Consider the following 22,537-nt stretch of genomic DNA (forward strand, 5'->3'; position numbering starts at 1 on the left):
TTTTTTTTTTTTTTTAGTTTATATTAGGTTATTCATATTACAGAGCTTATGAAAAGGAAGCAGAATGAGGAGCCTTGCTTGCTATTCTTTTTATGATCCTATGGTTTATTTCACCAGTCTGAAGGTAAATGCTGAAGCCTTTACTTTTTGACAAAACTGTAGATTTTCTGTCATCACCATAGCATCTTCCAACCACTGAATTCCTTTTTTTCCCTTTTCCCTCCACAGCCCTAGAAAGGTCTGGAACAAATTGAGTCCCATGCTTCCTCTGCACTTATCAACTTTCTCCCAATTTTTAGGTTAAACCCTAAGCTGCCACTTAACAGAGTCACTAAACACTGAACTCATTTTCTGGCCCCCCACATTAACACAACACCTCAATGCACCATTATATTTGCTGAACAAACCTCAGATTCTTTTGCAATCTACACAGTAACACCATTATAAGTCTTGTTCCCTAATCCTCCCCCCATTTCTTTGAACTAGGACTGAACTTAACTAATTTGACTCCTACAATGGAAACAATAATGACATAGTGGAGAAAAAAAAAGAATGATTTTCCCCTCTTTTAAGATTTTATGAGATGCATTTTAACCAATTGCCAAATATACACATTAATATTAACCACATTAAAAAAAAGAAATACAACGGTGTAGTTCAACACTCTCACAGGAAGGAAAAGGAGTTTATTTTTCTAGTTCATAATGCTTGTTTCTGAAACACTCTCCGTCCTCTTCCATCCGAAACAGCACAAGAGCACAACTGATACCGCTTCAGTCTCTACCACAAATCATCGAAAGATACTGTCCAGTAAATGCACAGTGGTGTTCATGGTAGAAATGCAAATAGTTTTGTAGGTTGTTTTTCGGACAGCTTTTTAGTAGCTTTCTGAGAGTGGAAATATGCTTCCTAAGTAATATTCCAATGACCTCAAGGCATGAGTTATGCCTGCCAAAAGCCTAGAAGTCCTTCCTGAACTTAGAGGTCGGAAGAGAGAAGAGACAGTCTCTGACATGAACTCAGTTGCCTTCTCCTTGATCAGTTTACCCTGGTGGGACAACCTAGCTAGCCCACAAAGGAAGAGGATCCAGGGAATTCTGATGGGCCCTGATAGGGTAGGGTCAGACAGTAGGGAAGGAGGACTTTCCCTATCAGTGGACTAGGGAAGAGGAGTAGGGGAGGAAGAGGGGTGGGACCAGGAAGAGAAGAGGGAGGGGGCTACAATCAGGATACAAAGTGAATAAATTGTAAATAATAATGATGATGATGATGATGGTGGTGGTGGTGGTGGTGGTGGTGGTGGGGAACATCCCAACACATTAAAAACAAATAAAAAACTGCAATCTGGAATTTATGCTACAAAAATCCAACCAGGATATGGCAATTTGCATTTCACATTGAGTTTCTCTTTAAAGTCAATCATAAAGATGGTTATTGAGGTCATGGGCCAGCCTATGATGCATTACTGACAATCCTATGGGCTAGCCTGTGCTGTGCTGTGCTGACAATGCAAACAGTGCTGTTATATTGAACTGGATCACCATTTTAAAAACAGAAGTACATTTTTACTGAGGATTTCAATGTGGTTATAAGGAGACATTCCCTCTCCCTGCTGCTGTTCTAGGATTTATTTGCTCCCCACCATTCTACAATTTCGCTTCTCTGTTCCTACTGACACCCTTTCTCCTCGTGGGTATCTTTGCCAAGCTGAGGAAAAGGAAGACTTCAGGTGGAGATACACTATTAGAACAGGGGTTCCTGCCTCAGTTGTTGGGCTATTATAACAGCTGAAATATCGAAGTAAGCACAGGTCGACGGATGCAAGAATGGCCTTAACAGCTACTGCCAAGTAACTTAGCATAAAGTATTTATACTAAGCACACAGTGGCCAAACACTGTGCCACAGACATTCAGTGCACTGATGTGCCAATTCAGCACCACAACCCTTGAGACAGGTAGGTTTTCCTCTGTTAAATGAATGAAGATCTGCAAAATCAAGCAGTGCTTCCAAAGACCTGTTCCAAGCTGAACAGCACATCTATATATGATACTATTCCTGACAGCCCTGTGCCTTAGAAGTGACAATTACAAAGAAAAGGTTGGGGAAATTTCAAAAAGGTTGGACAACTAAAACCCTATCATTGCACACGTAAAATTTTTTTATTGTGGCATTTCAGAAATGTTTTCAATAGGTTAAGTTCTGCTTTCAAAATATATGAAAAATATTTTACACAAAATACTGTCAACTTAATTCTTCTCCCAGTGATCAAGATCAATTCCTAATAAACAACATGGGAGGGCTCTCACACTTTGAAGACAACATCCAGACTGCCTTTCCAACAAAAGACACTGACTGACATTTAAGCTAAAGTTACAGTATTTTCATGTGAATAAGAGTATGTTTCTTGGCTGAAATTAATTAGAGTAAACATTTTTGTTCATTTAGCAATGCATGTTACAAATCAGGTGCCCCTCCCTCCAGAAGAGGAAATACACATGCTCAGGAAACACAGACATACACACACCTGTTACTTTACTCCTTTTTCTGCTACATTTGTTGCAACAGATGAAAACCCACATCAGACTAAGAGGAAGAATTGGGCAAGCAGCTGATTTATTTCAAGAAACTAACTCTTCTCAGGCTGGGCTTTTCTAAAGCATGGTCTTTAATCTGTCCAGCCCTCTTTCCTAACATGCAGACCTGACCAGCTGTTAACAGGGCCTTTCATAAGCACCTGATACATCTCTCAAAGTGTATAATCTCCCTCAGGATGTTACTATACCTGCAAATGTGCTTACATTCATTCCAAGGCTTAAGCCAACTCCCTACAAGATTATAGTTGGACTTTTTTTTTTTTTTTTCCTGAGCAGACCTAATCTTCTTTATAAAACTACCCTAGAGACACTCCAAGAACTCAGAAAGGCTGGCACTTCCACCAGCAATCACATCCCAGGCTGATGCTATTTCACAGTCCAGCCTTCATTCCACCCTGCTCTCAATAATTTCCACAGAGATCAAGGATGGGTGTAAGTGTGTGCTGCTGTAATCAGAAACCTGGGAGGGTGCTCTCTTAGTGAGCTAGTCAAAGAATTGGCAGCATATCCCATGCTAAGGTTATATAATGTCAGACCAACTCCTGCAATGGGCCTGGGGCCGGGGGCCAGGCGGGGGAAGGGTGCAAGGAGGGAAAGATAGTGAACAGGAGTGCTAATTCAACAACAAAATGAAAATCGTTTCCAGGAATCGCTCCCAATACTTTGAACCAAAGAAGAAAGGTAATTTTACCTTAAATAATCAGTGTGTGTATCGGTAGCCCTGGGGGTGGGATGGAAATCAGCTAATAATAAGATCTTGGTTGGAAATTCTTCCTAGGCCCAACTTAAAAAAGTGATCGCCAATACCAGGTTACAATAGTGACATCTAGTGGACTCTTACTAGAATGACAAAAGGGGGATTCAAATGCACGTTTCTACAAGTCTTCCCAAAGCCTAACTTGAATGAACCAGAAACCTGTCACATCTAACAAACATGTAGATGATACGCATGCTGCCACTGCTAGACCTCTCATGGAAACCAGGTCCCAAGAGATCTCACATCTGCTCCTCCCCTCAGAAGAGAAGAGAGTCAAGGGCTCTGTCAGTGCTGATACTTGTTCAGCCGCACTCAGCAGCACATTTACTCTCCCCTGTATGTTCAGGCCTCCAACACATATTCACGTCATCATTCAACACAGTAAGTGTTCCCTTTCATTGGTCAACACCCCTCACGGGATTTTGTTTTGCAATCCTAGGGATGGAATTCCAGGCGGTGGACACAGAGGCAAGCATGTTGCCACTGAGCTCTATGTCTAGTCTCCAACTGATCTACATAGTACTTTGTACTTGCTTCAGAACTCAGCTTTCCTACCACTACCCCAGCTAATTTGTTATTAAACAACGATCCACCCGGGTAGGAAGTACTGCTGAGCAAACCTACCCAGAATTCCAAGACAATTTTCTGGGGTTAGCTCTGAGAACAGAACAGGGTTCATAACTATAGTAAGTCCACCGGCTGCCCAAATCCAGACCTACATGATTTAAAGAGCCCTCAACTCTACACAGAATTTCCAGCCTCGTTTCTTAACACTGAATTAACCCCTTCTCCACTAAGGAGCCCTGCAGGCCACACAAGACTCCTATCAAAGCCTCCCTCTGTTCCAGAGTAGGCTCTTCACTTTGCCCCTAGTTAAACCAGACTACAACCGACAACTACTTTCCAACAAGGAAGGAAAGCAGTCTCTCATCTCTAAAACATGCGACCATGCACAAAATCCACTTTCCAGTCCCACCTTATGTTATGGTACAAAATGACTGACCTGGACAAATAATCCTTTTCAAGCAGTAGAACCTCTATTTCAAACTTACATAAGCAGAAAAACCCTAACCCTTTGACATGTATTGCTCAAAGACAGTGTTCTCATTAAACTGATGGAGAGAGATAGAACTGTTTTTGCTACAATCTGACCTAATTACTATTCTAATACAATTATAGCATATGCAATCAAAAGATTTATTCAGAAGATGTAAAACCTGACTTCCTGAAGGAAATTTGCTTTTAAGAAATAATTAAGGATCTCTGTAATGAATAAACAACTGAAATGTTTACACCTCTTCAACTGCTCTCGGCAGCCTGGAGGGGGAAATTATGAAGAGAAAAAAATGCCACATGACTCTTTCTCTATGGTGACATTAAGATAGAAAATGAAACTAAACATACAAGAATGTATCATCTGCCAAAGGTCACATAGAATCAACCCTCCTACCCAAGTTAGAGGTCCGGGTCTAGCATAATTGTGACTGTGACCAAGTTACTTAAACTCATTTCCTGTTTCCATGTTGAAAAACTAAGAAATATATTATAAGTATTAATATAAACATCAATATTACTTAAATGGTTGTATTATGACTAAATAAATATGGAGAAAGCATTTAATAATGAGCATTGTAATCACTTGTTAACATCAACTCTCATGGTTGTGATGATTCTCACTAACTGGTTACTCACTGTGATGGCTATTTAAACATTCTTTATTGAAAATGATACTTCCTTTTTTAATTTTTATTAATTACACTTTATTCACTTTGTATCCCCCCATAAACCCCTCCCTCAACCCCTCCCGATCCCATCCTACCTCCCCCTTCTTCACGAATGCCCCTCCCTAAGTCCACTGATAGGAGAGGTCCTCCTCTCCTTCCTTCTGATCTTAGTCTATCAGATCCCATCAGGAGTGGCTGCATTGTCATCTTCTGTGGCCTGGTAAGGCTGTTCCCCTCTCGGGGGGAGGTGATCAAAGAGCAGGCCAATCAGATTATATCAGAGAAAGTCCCTATTCCCATTACTATGGAACCCACTTGGACACTGAACTGTCATGTTACTTGCTTCTTTTTGATAGTCTTCAAGTTTGTTAGCATAAGAAATACATAATCCTATCAGCTCTTCATGTGTCTTCAAAATGCAAGAGAAGCAGGTGAAATTCTAAACTCCCTACAAACGTTTCCTAGTTCACTTCACTTCCTTGTGCCTGCTACTTCTTGGCCCCTCAGTGAAGCACATTTAAAATGTTTCGGGTGTTAATTGAAGGCCATCGGCAGTCGTGACTTACAGATATCAAAATAGTTTTCTAAGCATCACAATACACTGCCCTTGAGCATCAAAATCATCTGAGGTTCGGGTATTGTGTCTTACATCAGAGACTGTTAAGACTTTTCAAGGAGAAGCAGAGTGGCAGCTCTTACGCCAGTGGTTGGCGCAGCTTCCCCAACTTTATCTGCCTCTTGGATGCCCAGTGACCTATTTTCTTAGAATTGTGGCAAAGTTCTTGCCAATTTATTTCAAAGTAATCAGGGCCTTCAAAGAAGGATTCTTTTTGTTTTAACAAGAATCTCAAATTTATGAGAATGGAGGCATTCAGAAGCTTTGAAGTAAATATGTAATACCTGGCCCAACCTTTAAGAAGAAAGGAGAGACATTAAAAAATTAGTCTTCTTATTACAATTTATTCACTTTGTGTCCCGGCTGTAGCCCCCTCCCTCATCTCTTTCTGGTCCCAACCTCTCTCCCTCTTCCTCCCCCCAACCACCACATCCCTCCATTGATAGGGGAAGTCCTCCTCCCCTACTATTTGCCCCTATCCTATCAAGTCTCATCAGGACTGTCTGGATCCTTTTTCTCTGTGGCCTAGTAAGGCCACCCTGCCAGAAGGAGGTGATCAAAGAGCAGACAACCAACTTCATTCCAAAGACTGCCCCTGGTCTCATTACTAGGGAACCCCCATGGACACTGAGTTGCCCCTGGGCTACTTCTGAGCAAGAATTCTAGGTCCTCTCCATACATGGTCCTTGGTTGATTTGTCAGTCTCTGCAGGACCCCCTGGGCCCAGGTTTTGCTTTTGTTGGTCTCCTGTAGAGCTCCTGTGCCCTCCAGGAGCTCTGTCTCCCCCTTCTTCCATAAGATTCCCTGTACTCTGCCCAAAGTTTGGCACATCTGCTTCAATACCCTGCTGAGTAGAGTCTTTCAGATGTCCTCTGTGGTAGGCTCCTGTTCTGTTCCCTGTTTGCTCCTACTTTCAGTATCTATCCTGTTTGCCCTTCTGAATGATGATTAAGCCTCTTGCCTAGGGTCCTCCTTGTTGTTTAGCTTATTTTAGAACTTTAGAATTTAGCATGTTTATGCTATATTATATGGCCCTTTAATTTACCAGAAAGTAAACTTTAAGTCCTAAATTTTACTGTTCATTAATTTAAAATTTGCAGATATTTATGTACTACAATTTGAGAACTAAACATATAGCTCAGTGGACAGCACACATTCCACAACCCACATAGCTCAGTGGTATAGCACACACTCCACGCACATGAGGTCCTTGAGTCAACTCCCAACATAACTAAAAACAAAACAAAGTAAAAGGAAATACAGGCTAATATATATGCTATAATCCAGTAACCCATACTTTGTTTTTTGCTTTTTTGTTTTGTTTTGTTTTGTTTTGTTTTGTTTTGTTTTGTTTTGTGAAGGTGTTTCATTGTGTAGCTTGCTGTCCTGGGACTAGATTTATAGACCAAACTTCTCTAGAACCCACAGAGATCCACCTGCCTCTGACCCCCAAGTGCTGGGATTAAATGTGGCACCACTGCCTGCCTCATACTTTTTTTTTTAGGTTAAAAAAATGCTTTCTTTTGGCTTACATTTCCAGAGGAATAGAGTCCATCATATCAAGGGTAGCATGGAATGGCAGTGGGAACAAGAAGTTAACTGTTCATGTTTCATCTGCTCACAGAAATCAGAAGTATATACCCCTTTGGTGGCAGGGCTATAAACCACCAAAGTCCACTCCCAGGGACATATCTCCTCCAGCAAGGATCCACTTCCTAGAGGTCCCTTGGTCTCCTCCAACAATAGTACAAACGGAGGACAGGGATGCCAATACATGATCCTATGGGAGGCATATCTCATTCAAACAAGAACAGGCTTACGCTAGTATTCATGTGGGTTTTTATACCAAATAAATAAGAGAAAACATTTGCAAGAAATGTTACTAATACAAAGAAGTGTGGGCTTGGTGGTCATCAAAAAATTTAAAGGTGGTGTAAGCCATTAGATTTTTCAGAACTTCTGGCTGCAGACTGACTATCATAGAAGAACAGAAGTATCATGTATTTTACTATGATCTTAACAGAAGCAATGTTGACATACAAGTGTTACTTCCTTCATCCATTAATTTCTTTTTACTTTGTTGTTTATTGATGCTTTTTGCTTTGTTTTTAATAATGTAATATTAATAGCTAATTATTAACATAGAATATGTATCTAACACAGTTTGTATTTCTCCAATCTTTTATGTATATATGTTTTTGTCTGAGTGTACGCCAAATGCGTGTGGATGCCTGAGGATGTACTGTTTCAATAATACAATTTCTAAAAAAAGTTCCAGGACATGTTTTTGAAATAGAAAACACATACATGCACACACACACACACACACACATACACACATATATCATGTTGTCATCATTTTTTAAATAATTTAAAATGAATTAAACTACAATTTCCATGAAAGTTAAAATTTCACCCACGTATCTTTATTTATTTTTCCCCCTAAGTTCTCATGGATATTTTCTTAGACACTATTTCAGACTTTCACAGAAACTATTCACAGTGTTCTAATGACAACTCACCTACAGCAATAGTCGTAGGAGTTACCTTTTACTGAGATTTGATTTAGTTATTCCAGGTCTGACTCCAAATCTCAAGCCTTCTGGGTTGTGCCTGCTATACTGTCTCTGAGTTCCTGCTGCTTGCAGGACTAAACTGGTGTCTCCTCCACACAGAGCTAGAGAAACTGTTATTTACTTGACTTTCAATGGCCATATAGAAGCAATGAATTCAAAGTATGGTACAGGGAAACCTATATTATTCCATACCTCAGAGTTCAGATCTAGACAAAGGACTCGTGCTATGTTTTGTGCCTTCCAGAATCAAAATAAATATGTTATCTTTCAAACACATGATAAATAAGGAAGAATTATTCTCTAATAAAGAAGCAAATAATTTTTCAATTACAAATGCAGCCTCTGAAAGACTCTAGCCAGTAGGGTATTGAAGCAGATGCTGAGACTCATAGCCAAACTTTGGGCAGAGTGCAGGGAATCTTATGAAAGAAGTGGGAAACAGTAAGATCTGGAGAGGACAGATGCTCCACAAGGAGAGAAACATAACAAAAAAAATGTGGGCACAGGGGTCTTTTCTGAGACTGATACTCCAACCAAGGATCATGCATGGAGATAACCTAGAACCCCTGCACAGATGTAGTCCATGGCAGCTCAGTCTCCAAGTGGGTTCTCTAGTAAGGGGAACAGTCCATATCTCTGACATGGACTCAGTGGCTGGCTCTTTCATCACCTCCTGAGGGAGAAGCAGCCTTAACAGGCCACAGAGGAAGACATTGCTGGCATTCCTGAAGAGACCTGATAGGTTAGGGTCAGATGGAAGGGGAGGAGGACCTCCTATATCAGTGGACTGGGGGAAGGTCAAGGAATGAGAAGAGAGAATGTGGGATTGGGAGGGGATGAGGGAGGGGTCTACAGCTGGCATACAAAGTGAATAAATGATAATTAATAAAAATTAAAAAAGGAAACCAATACCTATCATATTATACTGAAAGGGTTAGACTAACTTTGTAACCTGTATGTTTTCTAAAGCCTATAGCTTTGAGTTTTAGGTTCAGGTTAAGCTAAAGCCTCTTAGTACCTTTCCAGAGAATGGAGGAATGTGACCCTATCTGTGAAGAAAGATATTAAAAAAGGCAAGGAAGCAATGACCTTCACTCAGAAAAAAAAAAAAAAAAAAAAAAAAAAGGACCAGACCCTTGTCTTTGAGATAGCATTTCTTAGCAATGAACCCAGACTTGTTCTGAGTAGCTTTTGACCTGCAGCCAAAAGTCCACAGCCCCTAATCTTCAAGGATGAGCTAACCACCCCCACCTTAAATTGCAGCTGCATCCACACTTGGCAGGGCTTGCCAAGCTTGAGCACCTAAGACTAACCAATTACCTTACTTTATAGCTTCCTCATCCAATCCTAAATTGCCAAGACTGCAACTTCAAATCTCCCGCAATTTTTCTTTTAAAAACCTAAAGGCCTTTGTCTCCAGGTGCCACTCTTTGCTGACCAGCAGGGGTGACCCCATTGCGCAATGGTTAATAAACCTCTTGCTTTTGCAACGAGTCTTGGTCTGGGAGAGTTTCTGGGAAGGGCACGATCTTAAACTCCTGAGCTGTGAGACCCCAGGTCTTACAATACCTAGCAGTGAAGGAACCTGTAGGTTGCATATAGTGGGACAATAAATAAAATTTGGAATTTTAAAGCCATGATTCTAATCTAGGCTAGAACACTCTAGCACTCTCTTGCTCTCTGTTTATCCATCTATCCATTTATCTCTCTCTCTCTCTCTCTCTCTCTCTCTATATATATATATATATATATATATATATATATATTTGGTTTTTCAAGACAGGGTCTCTCTGTATAGCTCTGGATGGCCTATAACTTGTTCTATAGACCAGGCTGCCCTGTAACTCACAGAGATCCAACTGCCTCTGACTCCCAAGTGTTGGGATTAAAGATGTGTGCCAGCATTATCCAGCTCTAGGTCTCCTTTCAATCAAAATAAATTGAAAATAAAGTTTGATATATATAATATATATTACATAGAGAGACATACATAAATATGTATCCCAGTTACATTCAATGTGTTCAGTGGTATCCAGAATAGCCATCACTACTTACTATCATTTCATCAACTCAGCTAAGTATGCAGTGTTGAACGCCTGTTCAGACTGTATCTTGTATCTTCACACTTTACTGAATGCCTTCGTGTGATTCTGATTTTAAAACAAAACCACATATAAAAAGAGACAGATGTGTATTGTTTAAATTTTGACATTTAAAAGGATTTCTTAATGTGAGCTTAAAAAATATAAAAATATTCTCAGTGTTACCTAATCTGCATGTTTTAATGGCACTTGGACATTTTCTGAGGAATGATAACAAAGTGCCGCCTCTCCTCACACTTGGAATTTACTGCCTGTCTGAGTCTCTGCTTTGGCCAAATTAAACACGCAGCACAATATCCCTCCCAGAAATAACAAGCACAGCTTCCTGTGCTGCTCCAAACAGAGGTAAGGAGGACAGCATTTCATTTAATCATCGAAGTAACTGTTTTCTTCCATCTCTTGAGTTAGAAGCTACTTCAGAAAAAAAAATTGTTACATGATTGATCAGGTCATTTAAAGGGAAAAAAAACTCTCTTTGAAGATTCTTTATTTGAAAGGCTCAAGGAGTGTGAAGAAAGCATAAAAGTCTACTGCCCTCACTAATTCACGCCCGAACACCTGGGGTTCCCTAGGTTTATGTACTATTCAAGTTTTTTGTCTGTAGGGCATGAAAACTATCCTAGAAGGGATGGTAAGTTCACCACTTCCAGAAAATACTACTCAAACTCCTTGGAAAGGTTTTGTACCATAAGAGGACAGAGAAGTGGAATGGTAATTAGAAACAGACATGTTCTGGAACCCTGTTAGGTAGGAAGGGAGGTGAGCTCTGCTTTGGTTCAGTTGTTTTGTTTGGTTTTTAGTTGGTTAGCTTGTTGGTATTTTGTTTCATTTCTTGCCAGAGTGTGGGCTGAACTCAGGCCTCTTCATATCCTAGGCAAGTGCTCTATCATTGAATGCTATTTGCAGTCCTCTGTTGGGGTATTGTTGCTGTCGTTTTGGGTTTGGTGTTGTTTCAGGGTTTGGGGGGGGTTGTTTTTGTTTTTCTGAAACATATCCCCACTACATTGCTCAGAGCCTCACTACATTGCTCAGGCTTTAATTATCCATATTCACCACACCCTGCTAGATGGTGGATCTTTGAAATGTAAACTGTCATGTTTATGCATGCAAGTTATAGAAAAAATAAAATGCAGAAATGGTGTTTTTAGGTAAGAAAAATGGGGTAATGAATTATTTGCCCACTTGGCATAGAAGAACAGAATTATGAATATGTGGGTATACAGTTGGAGTTTGTGGATACAACAAATGATAGTCTCTTCTAACTGCTTTAAGTTTTAATAAGAAGATGTCAGCTAAAGAAGGGTACCAGTTGGAAAGATCTATAAAGACACACAAAGTAGACATCTCAGAGAAACATGAAACAGAGTGTAAGTGACCGGAACAAAATCTTCAGGTAAGGCAGGCGAACACATGTAAGAGACGGCCACAAACTGGGGGGCAGATACTCAGTGTGTTCGTGTGTTTACTGGTCATAGTCACTGCTTAGAAGCAGGCATGGAATTGGTAGAATATTAGGTTTAATCAGCACTGACATTCTCTAGGTAAGTGTAACAATGCTGTCACTATTAATTAAATCTAAATATGGAGCCATAATGTTCATGGTACAGCATCAGCCTCCTGTCATATCAAAATTAAATGGCCTGGAGGAGTTAGAGTCCCAGAAGTGATTAAGGCAAATGGGTATAAAGAATTATAGAACAGCCAAGCATCGTATATGCCAATAGTAACAACTATTTGAGAGGTTGAGCAAGAGCAGAGATGGAGCTCAGGAATTTGAGAACGGTCTGAGTAACACTGAGATCTCACAAAATAAAAAAGGAAAAAGAAAAGGGAAAGTGGTAAGAAAAGGAAAGAAATGAAAATGTAGGAGAAAGAGGAAAGGGAAGTAAAAAAGGAAGAAGAACAGGACTAACTTTTAGAGTTCAAAGGGTGAAATGACAGCGGAAGACACACCTGCAGCCTTGAGCTAAAGTAGCACTGTAGCTTCACCTGCTGAGGAGTTACACCCTCTCTGGGCAGAGGCATGGGAAAATAATGGAAGAATTCTGCTACATCCAATCCATTGCTTATCTACTCTGCATGTTGATGTGTAAAAACTGCATATAATTCTCATTTTAGTGTACTTGATTTTTCATGATGTTTTTAATCTATTAGTTATTCCGGAGAAGTAATAATGATGAATGTCGATCAGAACTTTAATGCCCAGGATAAAAAGAACAAATGATATATAATCAAAAAAGGGATCCAATGAAAAAAATTGATTTTTATAATCCTTTAAGGGAGTAGATGGTTGTGATTGCACTCTCATTTTCCTGACTGATGTTAGGAAAATTTGTATTAATCGTGGAATTTGGGTTCAATGGTATGACCCCAATTCCTTCATAGTAGTGAACCTCCTTGTTAGCAGACAATAAACATAGTTAGAAATGTGAATTCTTCTCAATGGCTGGCTCTTTGACCTCCCCACCCCCTAAGGGAGGAGTAGTGCTGTTAGGCCACAGAGGAGGACTTTGCAGCCAGTCCTGAAGGTACCTGATAAAACAGGATCAGATGAATGGGGAGGAGGTCCCCCCCCTATCAGTGGATTTGGAAAGGGGCAGGGAGGAGATGAGGGAGGGAGGGTGGGATTGGGAGGGAATGAGAGAGCAGGATACAGCTGGGATACAGAGTTAATAAAATGTAACTGATAAGAAAAAAATAAAATAAGATAAACAATATATAGAAACGAAAAAATAAATAAAATAACTAAACTAAAAAAAAAATGAAATGTGAGTTCTTCTGTTCTGAGATTGGCTAAACTTAATTAAAAAAATCTTTTTTTTTCTTCAGTGTACTCACTATAGTTTTCTTTTTTATTGTTTATTATTATTAGTTACATTTTATTAGCTCTGTATCCCAGCTGTATCCCGCTCCCTTATTCCCTCCCAATCCCACCCTCCCTCCCTCAGCATTCTCCCTGTCCCTTTCCAAGTCCACGAATTGGGGAGGACCTCCTCCCTTTTCGTCTGGCCCTGTTTTATCATGTATCTTCAGGGCTGGCTGCAAAGTCCTCCTCTGTGAACTAGCAGAACTGCTCCTCCCTTGGGGGATGGGGAGTCAAAGAGCCTGCCATTGAGTTCCTGTCAGAGATAGTCCCTGTTCCCTTTACCATGGGAAAACAATTGGTTATTGAGCTACCACGAGCTTCATCTGAGTAAAGGTTCTAGGTTATATCTATACATGGTCCTTGGTTGGAGAAACAGTTTCAGAAAAAAACCCTGTGCCCAGCTATATATGGTCCTTGTGGGGTTCCCATCCTTTCCCCGTCATACTAACTCACCTTCTGCCGAAAGTTTGGTTATGAGTCTTAGTATCTGTTTTGAAACGCTGCTTGGTAGAGTCTTTCAGATGCCTTCTGTGGTAGACTCCTGTCATACGTCCTATGCACATCTCATTTGTTTATAGGAGGAAATCATGAAATTTGCAGGCAAATGGTGGGATCTAGAAAAGATCATTCTGAGTGAAGTATCCCAGAAAGAGAAAGACAAACATGGTTTATACTCGCTTATATAGACCTACAAGATAAGATAAACATAATGAAGTCTATACACCTAAAGGAGATAAACAAGAGAGCAGACACGAGGTAAGATGATCAATCCTCACTATAGTTTTCTATCCTCATAAGTATACTTGTGAATAGATCTTTGGTGACTTGAAAGAGAGTTGGATGTCAGGATCACAAGCATAGGACATACAAATGTAGGCTTTTGGAAAATGGAAATCTGTAAGGGAGTTTTAAATGTTAAAATTAAAGGGATGAGAAGAAGCCTAGATGACCACCAAATGATGAATGGATAATAAAAATACACTACAAAAACACAATAAAATTGTATTCATCTCAAAAAATTAAATCTGGAATCTAGAGGTAAATTAATAGAACTGGGAAATACTATACTGAGCAAATTAACCCAGGCCCAGAAAAGCAAATACTGCCTGGTCTTCCTTATTTGTGGATCCTAGGTCCAAATCTTTAGTTTTGAATGTATAACCTGAAATAACCATACAAGCCAGAAAAATAGAAAGGGACCACTGGAAGAGGTGAGAGGAAAGAGTTCTGGAGAGGAAAAGAGCAATGTTATGAATGAAAAAGAAAAAAAAAAATGTGGGGACTTAAGTGGAGAAGGGAAGGGATAATATGAAGAACAAGAAAGGAGGAATAAATAAGTTCCATGCTTCGATGGCTTATAGGCCTTGTGCATGTTGTCATAATCATTATGGGTTCATGTGAGCATCTGCCTTTTAATGTCCGGAAAACGCTGTTTCCTTGAAGTCATTTACCACTTCTGGCTCTTAAAATCTTCTAACCCTTTTTGGAGCTAAACATAGATATTCCTATAGGGCTAAACATGCTGGTGCCTCTTATTCTCTGCACACTGACCAGTTGTAGGTTTCTGTGTTAACTACCATCCACTTCAAGAAGTTTCTCTGATAAGAGTTGAGTAACGTACTGACCTGCAAACATAGCAATAACATTTCAAGAATTGTTTTATTGCCATGTCCATATAGAATAATAGTAATAGGTTTTCCTCTGGGGCCTATGACCTATCTAGTCACAGGTTCTTGGCCTTATTGACAATGCGAAGTATGGGTTCCATCTCATGGAGCAGTACTTACATCTAAACAAAATTTGGTTGGTTATTCCCATAACATTTGTGCCACTATTGTGACACATAGCATGTGTCAGGCATGACATTACTATGACTCACAGGAGTCAGAGCTGGGTGATACTGAAGTTTACTTTTCTCTTCGGGTAGCATTTATACTTCCTCCCAGGTGCTTGAATGTTAGATAGTAGGTTTGAAGCTTCCCGTTGGGTACCAATTACATGTCTCCGTGTTCTTTAACTCAAATATGTAGTATCTTCTGTAATAGGATCTTAAAGTTAAATTGTAGATGATAAACAATATCAATGGCAAAACCATGTCAAGTTCTGGGGGATCTATATGACTCTACTGAGCCAACCATTCAAAAAGATGTAATCCATATGGGTTTTGTTTGGGAACATACGTTGTCTACTTGAGGTATTGCTCTCCTGTATAAGGTAACTCTAAACATACTCCGTGTGTGTGTGTGTGTGTGTGTGTGTGTGTTAGGAAGCTTCTATAGTATTAGGTTACAAATGGCTTATTCAAAAGTCCTTTATTATTAGGTATTCTTCCCAGTATTCCTTCCTTTATCCTGCTCTCCCATCCCCCACTCCACTTAATCTTTCCTGTTCTACACCCCTTTCCCAACATAACCTATTCTGTTTCCCCTTCCTTTAATATACCTTCCTCCCCAATGATCTCTTACTAGTTACTTAACTTCTATGGGTTAAGTAAATAAATAAAACACACTTATGGAACTGATAGGCAACTTGGTCTTCATGTGGGTGCCTTAGCAACTGGAGTGGGGGTTGTCCCTGATATGGATTCTCTTGCCTGCTGTTGGATCATTCTCCCCTGGCTGGGTAGCCTAGTCTGGCCTCAGTGGAGGTGCATTTAAATCCTGATGTGACATGAAGTGCGGGGGGGGGGGGGTTGGCTCCCTTCTCTCAGAAAAAAGGGGAGGGTGGAATAGGGGAAGAGGATGGGAGGGCAGGACTGGGAGGAGAGGAGGGACAGGGCTGCAATCAGGATGTAAAGTGAATAAATAAATAAATTAAAGAGAAAAAAGAAACATAAATATGTAAAGCTTAAACGCTAACTCCCACATACAAGAAAAAAGTCACAATGTTTGAGTTTTTGAGTCTAGGTTATATAAGTCTAGGTTATTTCTAGTTCTATTCATTTACCTGTAAGTTTAATAAGTTCATTTTTAAATTTAATGAGTTCAATTTTAAACAGAAACAGCAAAAGATCTATTTAAATTATTTATATTTTTATTTAACTTGTGAAGTTTTAAAAAATGCCAGCAAATTGAAATGGTGGCAACTACCTGAATCCTACTATGCAGAAGGCTAAGGTAAGAATGTCTAAAGTTGGAGTATCAGTCTCAGAAAAGACCCCTGAGCCCAGATTTCTTGGTTCTGTTGCTCTCCTTGTGGAGCTCCTGTCCCCTCCAGGTCTTTCTATCTCCCCTTTCTTTCATAAGATTCCCTGCACTCTGCCCAAAGTTTGGCTATGAGACTGATAATCCAACAAAGGACCATGCATGGAGAAAACCTAGAACCCCTGCAGAAATGTAGCCCATGGCAGCTCAGTCTCCAAGTGGGTTCCGTATTAAGGGGAACAGGGATTGTCTCTGACATGAATTCAGTGGTGGGCTCTTTGATCACCTCCCCCTGATGGAGGAGCAGCCTTACCAGGCCATAGAGGAAGATAATGGAGCCATTCCTGATGAGACCTGATAGGCTAAAGTCAGATGGAAGGGGAGGAGGACCTCCCCTATCAGTGGACTTGGAGAGGGGCATGGGAGGAGATGAGGGAAGGAGGGAGGGATTGGGAGGGAATGAGGGAGGGGGCTACAGCTGGGATACAAAGTGAATAAACTGTAATTAATATAAAAAATAAAAAATTTAAAAAGAATGTCTAAAGTTCAAGGTCTAACTGGGCTACATAGCAAAATCCTGTCTCAACAATACATAAAATATAAGTTAGCAGCCAAAGAATTAAGACGAAAAGTGCAGCAATGAATAACTGATGTGAGAAGTTAAAAATTACATGTTTATAAAATAACACATAATGAGGGATCACTTTTTCTCAGAAATATACATTCAATGTAGTAAAGGTTTATGACTATCCAAATGGAATTCAACAACTGAAGAAATCAAGGTGAGAACCTTAACAAACTCCCAAAGCTATCAGGATCTTTATTATAGACACTGGGCTATAAACTCAAACAATACAAAGCAAATTAGAAGCAAAACTGTAATTATCATAGGGAACTGATTAATAATTATCATGGATTTCACTCATGAAAATATTCCTCAGATCTATTTAAAAATTTCAAACAGATAAGAATCTTGAAGCATTGCTAGGACTCATTATATTAGTTTCATTCAAGTTAAATTTGCATTTAATCTTTTTTTTTAATTATTGTGCTGAACCAGTTCTCTAGAAAGAAGAAGCAGGCTGATTCCACTCTCCTGAGGAAAGACCAGAGAACTCATTTCTTATACTCAACTATGATCACGTAGGCACAGTACCCATTTAATATGGCTGAGGTGACTCAACCATGAAGTACATCTTGATTCTTGAAGAAAATACACTGTCACACAAGTCTTTTATATACTTAACCATCTAAAACAAAGGTCAAAACCTCTGAATCCCTTTGTCCCTCACAGCAAAATAATTAAACAGTTTATTGGGATGTCATAATTCTAGGTATGAATGCCCAGGAATGATTGTTAGGATCTAAAACAAGGTTTTAAAATAGATATTTTATTTTTACCAAAAATAAAGAATGAACAAAAAATAAACCTTTAGATTTTGTAACATGACTTAGAATTATCCTACAAATCTTGCCAACTCAAAAATGTTCCTTCCTTCATATACATCAAAGATGGAAGCCTGAATTTCAATTATTTGAGATGAATTCACATAGATCCTAACATTGTCCTTTGCTAACATCCTCTTGAGAATAATTTGCATCATGAATCATAATTATGAACCATACCCCTGAATTAGGAGGAAATTGAATGAGAATAAAAAATGATAGAATTGAAGGAAACTGAAACCACAACACACACCTGCCATTGGCAGAAGGAACTAAAAATGTCTAAACACAGAGCTAAAAAGGACCTGTTGGGAACTCTCCATTCAAGCTAGCTGTGATTTTTTTCTTTATTTGGAAAATAATAATGCTGAATCTGATTATCCAGTTCAAAATACAACAATTTTATGAATCAAGGTAGGAAGGTCTAACTAGAAGTCTAGAGCCAGCCACAGAGAGAAGAAAGAAAGAGAGAAAGAAAGAAAGAAAGAAAGAAAGAAAGAAAGAAAGAAAGAAAGAAAGAAAGAAAGAAAGAAAGAGAGAGAAAGAAAGAAAGAAAGAGAGAAAGAAAGAAAAGAAAGAAGGAAGGAAGGAAGGAAGGAAGGAAGGAAGGAAGGGAAGTTAGGGAATGTAACGTCCCTCAAGTGGCCACGAATATACTGATGGAAAAAAAAAAAATTAAGGAAACACTGAAGTAATTCTCCAACTTGTAATTATCCCAGAAGGTAACTCCACTTGAGAAAAGCAGCAATACTATAAAATTGGAGCAAAGTCTCAAGTAGAAAATGGCCATAAACAGAACAAGAGGAAAGCATTCTGGGCTCACAGTAAATTATGCTTTTCTCAAATCTAGCTTTAAAAAGAAGAAGAAAAGAAGCTGGACCTGCCCAAGGAATTAATCTCTTAACATTGAAATGATGACTGGAAGTGCTGACACATTTCCTAGCCAATGAAAAAATTTTTTGAGTTTTATGTTCCCTGTCAAGATACAGATATTGAAATAACTAGAATAAAATCCATTCCTTTATTCAGCAGATACTTCCAGGGAACATTGCCTGCCTTTCTACTGGAAATGAGATAAATGAAGAGAAAGACCCGACTACTCTTAAACTCATAATGTAGTATGAAAAGTTTGGCAAATATATAGGGAAATACAAAAAAAAAAAAAAAAAGCAACTAGGCTAAGCTAAGCCTAGTGGCTTGGAAGAAGTAGCAGAGTTTTTGGTCTTTGAAGTATCACCGTTTCTTCACATATTCATTTGCACTAGCCAACGTCCAAAGTTTCTGAGCATAAGTTTACACACTTAATAAGGAATAGCAGCTCTTAAATAAACTGTTTTACTCCAAGGATAAAGATCCATCACACACAGATTTTCACTTTACTCTAACCCCGTGAGAATACTGTCAGATGGAGAAGCTAACATTTATTTTATAGCTAGCATGATAATACACCATGCTTTATAAAGTAGCTATAGTCAACAGCTTAACAGAAACTTTTGGATGAAAGGAGAGAAAGAGAGAAACCATTGTAGTAGGAACCCCAACATAACTCCCTTTCTGTAAGGCCCCTTGATCCACTTAAGTGTCCTGTTACAGATCTTTTGGTGAAGAAATATGACACAAAAAAAAATTAAAGAGAACAATAGAACCTTGTTGTTAACAAGTCAGAAACACATTATAAAACAACCTTGGAGGATTTTTTTTTAATTCCCCAAATAATATTGTACAGATCAGTAGATTATAGTAACAGAAGGCTAACGTGTACCTGATAAGGAACAATACTGCCATGAGCTGTGCCCCAGCGCTTTGCTTCCTTTTGGCCAATAAGATAATTAGCAGCTACGTGGGTCAAACATGCCACCTGCCAGAATAAAACAGGAAGAAATTACCTGTAATTATAAACAAAATGTTATGATAGAAATCCACTTTACTTCATGTCATCATAGAGGGAAAAAAGACCCCAATTCAGTGACAATATATACATGTCTGTATTCTCTTCACATAAACAGAGAACAGCATTACATTATTGCATGATTAAGTGATGATCAGTTTAAAAATATAAACACATGAAAATTTATCTCCTGAAAAGGCCATCTAAAGGCAGATGTCAAGCAAGCCAGTTGCACCTTGATCTAGCCTTTAAGGGGAAAGAAGCAGCAACAGAGTAAGTCAGCACCTTCTCTGGCTATGCTCTTAGTCTTTTCATCATGACACCAAAAAGCCTGCCTCATCACCAAGGCCAGTGAACCAAAGCAAGGAGCTACAGTCTTCTAAGCTTTTCAATATACAAAGAGAAATTATGCCAAGCTTTTAGTAAATCAGTTCAGTTTTGAAAAATGCCCAGGCATTTTTTGGCATAAAAAAAAACAAGATTGTCTCTTGAAATTCATTAACAAACCTTCCACATTTAAGCAAAGAGTACTTTATCTCTCTCAACTTGATCTGACCAATACCCCCATTACTAGGTTCATTTTTTGAGTACCATACATCTGTTTAAGGGGCATCTGAAGCCTAGTTCTACGGATAGACCTTTAGAAACTTCTTATTTTGATTTTCATTGGTTTGTTGGTTGTTGTGAGACTTGAAATAGAACCTCAGTCTATAACCCAGTCTATGCTGGAACAAACTTTATAGTCCAGGCTAGCTTTAAGCTTACAGCAATTCTCCTGCCTCATCCTGCTCTGTACTCTAGTTAGAGACACAAGCTATAAACTTTCAGGTCCACATAAAGAAATAATAAGGATAAAGACAAGATTTCTATGACCATCCATAGGAATCTTAGGATCCTTGGATACTTAGGCCTCCAAAGATCAGGACTATGAAAAGGTGATACGTGGTATTTCATAATTTACAATGAAATAAAAAACTCTGACTTCATACCATAGCTTTGATATACAGCACTGGCTTAATTTTCCTTTTCCAGATCTTCAGATGTGACTGGGGACCTACCCAGCCTGTAACTCAAGCACATCCCAAACTGCTAGTCACTTCTGGAACAACTCAGGTGTTGATTTTTCAGGGCAAGTTTCTATAACTGATTCCTGCCTGTGTCTAGCATGGTGAACTGTACCTTAACACAAGGTATCCATAAGAATCACACTGAGAGAATCTTGCTGCTGTATCAGCCATTTTCCTTTATTATGGAGACTGACTCTCAATTTTTTGTTCATTTACTGCTTTGCTAAATTGGAACTGCCTTGTGGCAGCTGGTTTGGCTGTACTACCCAGGTGGCAGAACTAATAAATTCTGAGTCATCCACTTCTGGACTTCCATCTGGTCTCGGGCATTTGAACCCTGAAGCCCTCCAGGGCCGCCTGGTGCTAATCATCATTTCACAGATCACTTCTGTGTCTTTCAAAATGCAAAATCAAAATAACATTTTGTAGTAAAAAATGCCCTGGAAGGGAAGTCCAGATTCATGGTTTCTAAGTTTGGCCAAGACCCAGGTAGGTACATGACTGTTGGCATCTTGTTTAACTCCTTTGACCCTCAACTACTTTCTCTATAAAGTTATGATCATTTTTGTTTAACTTGTGAGTTATAAAGAATTTCAAAATCAAATGAAAATATCTGAAAGCCTAATACATAGGAAGTTAATATCTCATGTCCTATGGATGCAGCCTATGTTGTGACCACAGACAGGATACACATAGAACACAATTTGTAAAATAGTAAATGACCTCAAAATTTGCAATCAACATCTGTACTTTTTTTAATAAAATTTTTTATTAAAATTTATTCACTTTGCATCCCATCTTTAGCCCCACTCTCATCCCCTCCTAATCCAGCCCACCCTCCCTCCCTCTCCTCCTCCTCCTCCTCCTCCCATGTTCCTTTCCCAGTCCACTGATAGTAGAGAGCCTTCTCCCCTTCCATCTGACCCTAGCCTATCAGATCTCATCAGTCATGTCAGAGACAGCCCCTGCTCCCCTTACTAGGGAGCCCATTTGGAGACTAAGCTGCCACGGGCTACATCTGTGCAGGGGTTCTAGGTTACCTCCATGAATGATCCTTGGTTGGAGTATCAGTCTCAGAAACGACCCCAAGGCCCAGACTCTTTTGGTTTTGTTGTTCTCCTTATGGAGCTCCAGATCCTTCCAGGTCTTTCTATCTCCCCCTTCTTTCATAAGATTCCCTGCACTCTGCCCAGAGTTTGGCTATGAGTCTCAGCATCTACTCTAATACCCTACTGGGTAGAGTCTTTCAGAGGCCCTCTGTGGTAGGCTCCTGTCTTGTTCCTTATTTTCATCTTCTTCCGATATCTATCCCATTTGCCTTTCTGAATGAAGATTGAGCACCTTACCCAGGGTTTTCCTTCTTGCTTAGCTTCTTTAGATGTACAGATTTTAGTATGATTATCCTATATTATATGTCTAAAATCCACTTATAAGTGAGTATATACCATGTGTGTCTTTCTGCTTCTGGGATAGCTCACTCAGAAGTTAAACAGCAACAAATCAAGTAATCCAATTAAAAAATGGGATACAGAGCTAAACGGAGATTTCTCAATGGAGGAATATCAAATGGCAGAGAAACGCTTAAAAAATGTTCAACATCCTTACTCATCAGGGAAATGCAAATCAAAATAACCCTGAGATTTCACCTTACACCCATCAGAATGGCTAAGATAAAAAACTCAAGTGACAACACATGCTGGAGAGGTTGTGGAGAAAGGGGAACCCTTCTCCACTGCTGGTGGGAATGTAAACTTGTA

At 39.3% G+C, this 22,537-nt stretch overlaps 1 protein-coding gene across 3 annotated transcripts in view; it reads right to left on the reverse strand.

Annotated features, from left to right (window-relative positions):
* The window catches only part of Sugct (succinyl-CoA:glutarate-CoA transferase), a 668,162-nt gene that overhangs the window by 483,513 nt on the left and 162,112 nt on the right, over positions 1-22,537 (reverse strand). For 2 of the 3 annotated variants that reach the window (XM_055603970.1, XM_055603971.1), the window contains exon 9: positions 19,588-19,683. The exons of the other annotated variant lie outside the window; for it this stretch is intronic. In XM_055603970.1, coding sequence (XP_055459945.1) covers positions 19,588-19,683 — 96 coding nt within the window. The remainder of the gene's footprint in view (positions 1-19,587; positions 19,684-22,537) is intronic. 3 annotated transcript variants of the gene reach the window in all.

The sequence above is a fragment of the Psammomys obesus genome, unplaced genomic scaffold, assembly GCF_907164565.1.
Source record: "Psammomys obesus unplaced genomic scaffold, mPsaObe1.curated_primary_1811, whole genome shotgun sequence".
NCBI lineage: Eukaryota > Metazoa > Chordata > Mammalia > Rodentia > Muridae > Psammomys > Psammomys obesus.